At 44.8% G+C, this 6,000-nt stretch overlaps 1 protein-coding gene across 1 annotated transcript in view; it reads left to right on the top strand.

The window, feature by feature from the left end:
• Nucleotides 1-973: 973 nt before the first annotated feature.
• Nucleotides 974-6,000, top strand: part of OTUD7A (OTU deubiquitinase 7A) — a 203,784-nt gene continuing 198,757 nt past the window's right edge. Inside the window, 2 exon segments of the mRNA XM_038746785.1 lie at nt 974-1,027; nt 1,029-1,125. Of these exon segments, the coding sequence (XP_038602713.1) occupies nt 974-1,027; nt 1,029-1,125 (151 nt within the window).

Below are 6,000 nucleotides of genomic sequence, written 5' to 3'. Positions count from 1 at the left end.
CTATGCTAAGGTGTTTGTGTGTTCAAGGTGGCTGAAGAAAATGTGCGGCAAGAGAGGGCTTCCAGTTTTCTCATCAACCAATTATATCCGTTAATATATCTAACTCAGCTAGTACTTTCGAACGCAGACGTGAAGTACTCACTTGCTTGAGTTTTAATCACGTACTTGTCCCATGTCAAAATTTCCATTTTCTATACAAAATAAGAATACATTTGCATTTCATCAGCTATGACTGAGGTTCCATTAGCTGCCACGTGCTGGTTCCTGAGCCATGAGTCATTGTCATATACTGGTGTGATTGTTGCTTTTCTCAGCAACTGGATGGTACAAACAGCCTACAGGAAAGCTGCTAAATACTCTGTGTACGCCTTTGACTTAGAACAAGCAAATCATTCTGCTACGGAAACCTAACTTCCTAATGATTGAATTTTGGAGGGGCTTACTGAAATGTCTGATGTTGGCATTTTTGACAATTAAACCACCTGGAGGGGTTTCTGTAAAACTAATGAGTTGGTGGAACTTAAATTAAGGGTTCTTTTTTTGCTTACTAACAGGGATTTATTTGGAAAAAAAATTACAGCTTATTTCATTGCACTGTTCAAGGTAGAATTTGCTTGACGTGCTCAGTTGCTTAGAGCATTGAGAAAGGGAATAAAGTTCTTCAGATCAATAGAAGAAGCAATTGATTTGCTGAGAGTCCCGTGATTTGGAAATAGCAGGCATATATTCAGTTCGGGGTCTGAGTGTGAGGTTTTGGCTTTTCGAAAAGTCTATCCCACCAACCTAGTGAATGGGTAAGTTGGTCTACAGTGTGTCAGCCCAACTTGCTCATCCATTCGAAAGCCGTCATACCATTTAGCCTCGGGTTTTGAAATCAAAATCGATTGAGTGTTTCCTTATGTCCTGGGCCTGTTGCTGAGGGGAGCTGTCCTTCGTTGACTAAGTCTCCTTCTCTTTTCTCTCACGCAGATGGATGATTTCTAGTTCTCTTCCGAACCCCGACTCTGCCAAGTGCTAGGCAGCACTTCTTACATGATCCCATGACTCTTGATATGGACGCGGTCCTGTCAGACTTTGTTCGGTCCACGGGGGCAGAGCCAGGTCTGGCAAGAGACCTACTGGAAGGTAAGTCTCCCCCCCCCCCCCCCCCCCCCCCCCCCCCCCCCCGGCCCCTCAGTCAACTTCCACCCCCATCTGCCCCCCAGCCATTTTCCCAGCGTGACCTGATTGAAAACTGAGACAGAGATGCAAAGCGTGTCGGGCCTGTGAGTGATGAGGTCAGCCAATTGATGCTATTTATTGAGGGCGTACTGCACTCAGAGTACTGTATTAAGTTCTTGGAAGAGCACAAGACAACAGAGTTGGTAGACACATCCCCCTTCCACAAGGAGCTTATAGTCCAGAGGACATTTCAAGAGGCCATCGTTGATTACTTATGGTCAATCAGTCGATGATATTTATTGAGCACCTACTGTGTGCAGAGCTCTGGCAGAATAAATGAGTTGCTAAACACATTCCCTGCCCACAGTCAGTTGACAGTAGCAAATCCTTTACCTTAGGTTCATCAGCAAGGTTGTTGTCAGTAGGCACATGCTCATTAAGGAAGGGAAATATGTTTATTGTTGTGTACTCTCCCAGGCAATCAGTTCAGTGCTCTGCACACAGTAGCACTCAATAAATACAATGGATTGAACATCTTTGAAAGTGCCGTGTTAAAGAGTCTGCTGAAATGCCGCACTAGAGAGTATTTAGAAAAGTGGGAATTTCAATACGGGCTCTCTGCAGCTTTTGGTGGTCACTGACCCCAGAGGTTGCCCTTCTAGATTCTTTGAAGGGAAGGCCCTATGTTGAGTCATGGTGTTCATATTTTCATCATTGTTCTAATTTTATTACCGTTCACCTTTACTTTGACTGTGGAACTGACTCTTCGAGAGAAGAGGAGGGCTTCCTAGGCTGTCGTGGGTGAGTTCAGATCTTCCGATAGCTGACAATAGGGTTTGTAGGAGTTAGAGTGGGTTAGAGCCAAGTGCTTTCAAAAAGAGAAAGCGAGTACGTGACGGAATAATAAAGAGGTGAGTTCCACTGGCAGTCTTAATCCTTAAACTTAGCTCTAGGATGAAAAGGCACTTTGGGCCAAATTCTCTCATACACCCTCACAACTTCCATCTAAGTCGGCGAGAATGACTCATGTGTTAGCAGAGGACAGAATCGAGCCTGTTGATTGTAGAGAAAATACCGTGAGAGTGGGTATTGTGTATGAGGGCAGCCTTTTTGTAAGGATGTGGGAATGGCTTTATTTAATCCGAAAATGGACTCTCAGATGTCCACACCTGGACACAGAGTGTGTTTTGTTTTGAAATGTTCCAGTTCTTTTCCTGTTTACAGTAGCAGTTCAGATCCTAATTATCAAAAATATATATATTTAAAACTCAGTATATTGAAACAGTCTAGGAAATTTTGTGCACCACAATAATGTGATCAGAAAAAAAATAATACAGAATACAATGGTATGTTTAAGGGAAGATTACTGTTCCCAGTTTTTAATGAAGAACTCTTGTTGTAAACATTTATGTAACAAATTCTTATATGCTGCTGCTTCTCTTCTAGACTGTACACTCGTGGGCAGGGAATCTTCACCAATCCTATATAATTGTGTCTCATCTGATTTGATTGTATCCATTCCAGCACCTAGTAAAGTTCTTGGCACATAATAATAATAATAACAACAGCATTTGTTAAGTGCTTACTATGTGTGAAGCACTGTTCTAAGCGCTGGGGGGATTCAAAGTGACCAGGTTGTCCCACGTGGGGCTCACAGTCTTAATCCCCATTTTACAGATGAGGTAACTGAGGTCCAGAGAAGTGGTGGAGCGGGGATTAGAACCCATGACCTCTGGCTCCCAAGCCCATGCTCTTTCCACTGAGCCACGCTGGCATATAGTAAGCACTTAACCAATACTATAATTATTAATACTGTACTTTCCCAAGTGCTTAGTACAGTGCTCGGCTCGCAGTAAGCGCTCAATAAATGCAATTGATAACAATATCCCAGGATCAGCCTTTGGATTTTTTTGGACTATATTGGATTGAATACATTGGGCTGATTAGCTTGGCAAATTTAATAAGGAGCAGAACAACTTTAAGGGATCTGAAAGAATTATAGCTTACAGTGGCAGCAGGACCCTTTCTTTTCTTATTCCTTCTTGGCCACTGATTCCTCACCCATTAAGTCACTCTGCCGGGTGAAAAACGGTTCTGAGAAACTACGCCATCCTAACTGATTTAAGCCCCGAATAATCCTGTCAGTAGCTTCTACAGAGAGGAGAAGTGACATGACAGAGGGCAAGAGAGTTTGTGGCTTGTTTTTGTTATGGGGCAGGAGAAGAATGTGTGTAGAAGTGAAGTAGCAGAAAAGTCTGACTGATGAGGAGAAGAAACTGTACTACTGGTAGGCCCTTTCCCAGCTCAGTGATTCGCTCACTCTGGGCTTTGGTAAACCCCTCAACTCCTCTGTGTTTCACTTCTCCTTTGTATCGATTCTTAGTAATAATACGGCAGCACTCACCATAAAACATCTGGGCTTTGGGGTAAGATTAGCTCAAAGGAATTGTGTGACGTGTGATTTGGAGGTCAGAGGAACAACTGTTAATTCTCCGACATGGACTGTGCTTTACCCTGGGATTTTTTTTTTTCACCATCGCTGTATTCGTGGAGGAAACAGATGGCATCAGCCCCATTTTACAGATGAGCGGTTGATGAAATGATTTGCCTAAGATTGCACAGGAAGTGAGCCGGGGCCAAAAGCCCGAGGCTTCTCTTCAGCCATGCAGCATATTTCCCAGGACATTGGAGTTGCCAAAATATAGACGCTGATGGGGAGGGAGGAATTAGGTTGGAGCAGAGACTAAGAGGAATAATTTGGGAAGAAAGGAACAGGTTATTGGAGGGTTGGCAGGAGAAACGCAAGGCTGTCCATCAACTCACCCCCTCCTACCTCACCTCCCTTCTCTCCTTCTCCAGCCCAGCCCACACCCTCCACTCCTCTGCCTCTAATCTCCTCACCATGCCTCATTCTCACCTGTCCCGCCGTCAACCCCCGGCCCACGTCCTTCCCCTGTCCTGGAATGCCCTCCCTCCACACATCCACCAAGCTAGCACTCTTCCTCCCTTCAAAGCCCTGCCGAGAGCTCACCTCCTCAGGAGGCCTTCCCAGACTGAGCCCTCTATTTCCTCTCCTCCTCCCCGTCCCCCCGCTGTACATCCTTCCCCTCCCCACAGCACTTGTATACATTTGTACAGATTTATTGCTCTATTTACTTGTACATATTTGCTATTCTATTTATTTTGTTAATGATGTGCATATAGCTTTAATTCTATTTGTTCTGACAATTTTGACTCAAATATGATTGAATGAATGAATGAGAAGCTGAAGTTACGAGAAAGACAGGGACATGAAGTACTGCCACTAATGATAATTGTGGTATTTAAGTACTTAATATGTGCCAGGCACTGTACTAAGTGTTGTAGTGGATACAAGCAAATCAGGTTGGATATAGTCTCTCTTCCTGGTGGGGCTCACAGTCTCAATCCCCATTTTACAAGTTAAGTAACTGAGGCCCAGAGAAGTGAAGTGACTCATCCAAGATCACACAACAGACAAGTGGTGGTTCTGGGATTAGTACCCATGACCTTCCGATTCCCATGCTCTATCCTCTTTGCAAGTCCAGGATGCACCTCCCTAATGCATTTTCCCCAGTAAATTCAGGATCCCTTTTCATCATCAGCAGTGTTCGTTGAGCCCTTACTATGTGTGCAGAGCACTGTACTAAGCTGAATTTGCCACGGGCTATGACAACATCCTGGTGTCATGAAATTGGCAACTGCAGCAGCAACGGGTGTGACTATGGCCACTTTCTAGAAGCATAGGGCTACTGGCTGCCCAGCATTTGTATGGCCCCTGTGGGCCAAGGCGATGGTTTGGTCCGATCGTGTCTCTCATCATCGGCTGCCCACTATCCACCTTCTAGTTCGCCCCTTCAGCCAGGAACCCTCTCCAGAAAGCTGCCATGGAGAGAGTACCGTAACAAGGGCTAATCTGGCGGGGCTGAATTGTCATGGGACCTACGTCCGTGGAAAACACAGACCTGAAGTTACCGTCCTCATCAATAGCTAAATATTTTTGCATTCAGGGGAATATTTCCCTAATTTTGTCCCCCTTTCTTCCTCCCCTTCCACCCAGAATGGCACCCAGGACTGAACCCTGTACTTGGCAGGACAGAGCTCCTTCGTCACCTGGGGCTGGGTTAACAAAACTCATGTAAGATCTCATTCCACATGAAACAATAGCTTAAATAGTTCATTTCCGGTAGGGCTCATATTGACTGTAGCACTTAATTCACTGAACGAAAAACAATTTCAGAGTTCATCAGTCCTTTCCTTTCTGGGTTTCTCTAGGGGACTAGTCTGGTTGACCACTGAATCTCAAACTGGGCTATGGAAATAATAGGCCAATCAATATAGTACTTCTTGAATGCTTACTGTGTTCAAGACACTTGTGTAGTGGAGAGAGCATGAGCTTGGGAATAAGAAGGTCATGGGTTCTAATCCCAGCTCAGCTACTTGACTTCTCCGTGACCTTGGGCATGTCACTTTGCTTCTCTGTGCCTCAGTTCCCTCATCTTGTAAAGTGGGGATTGAGAATGTGAGCTCCACATGGGACAGGAACTGTGCCCAAATGGATAATTTGCTTTTATCCACCTCAGTGCTTAGTACAGCACTTGGCAGCACAGTAAGTGCTTTACGAATACCATAATTATTTAATGTTATTATTATTGATAAATGCTTGGGAATACAATGTAACCGAGATGGTAGACACATTCCCTGCCCACAGTGAGGTGGATGTATCACCCTGTCTAAAACTAAAAAGGGCTGCGTCCATGATTGGTCAGGGCTTTGGCAATGAGTTGGAAACACGGTGGCCTAGTGGATAGAGCAGGGGCC

The sequence above is a fragment of the Tachyglossus aculeatus genome, chromosome 5, assembly GCF_015852505.1.
Source record: "Tachyglossus aculeatus isolate mTacAcu1 chromosome 5, mTacAcu1.pri, whole genome shotgun sequence".
In the NCBI taxonomy this organism is placed as follows: Eukaryota; Metazoa; Chordata; class Mammalia; order Monotremata; family Tachyglossidae; genus Tachyglossus; species Tachyglossus aculeatus.
Note: the sequence above shows the minus strand (reverse complement) of the source record. Positions and strands in the feature narration are given on the sequence as shown.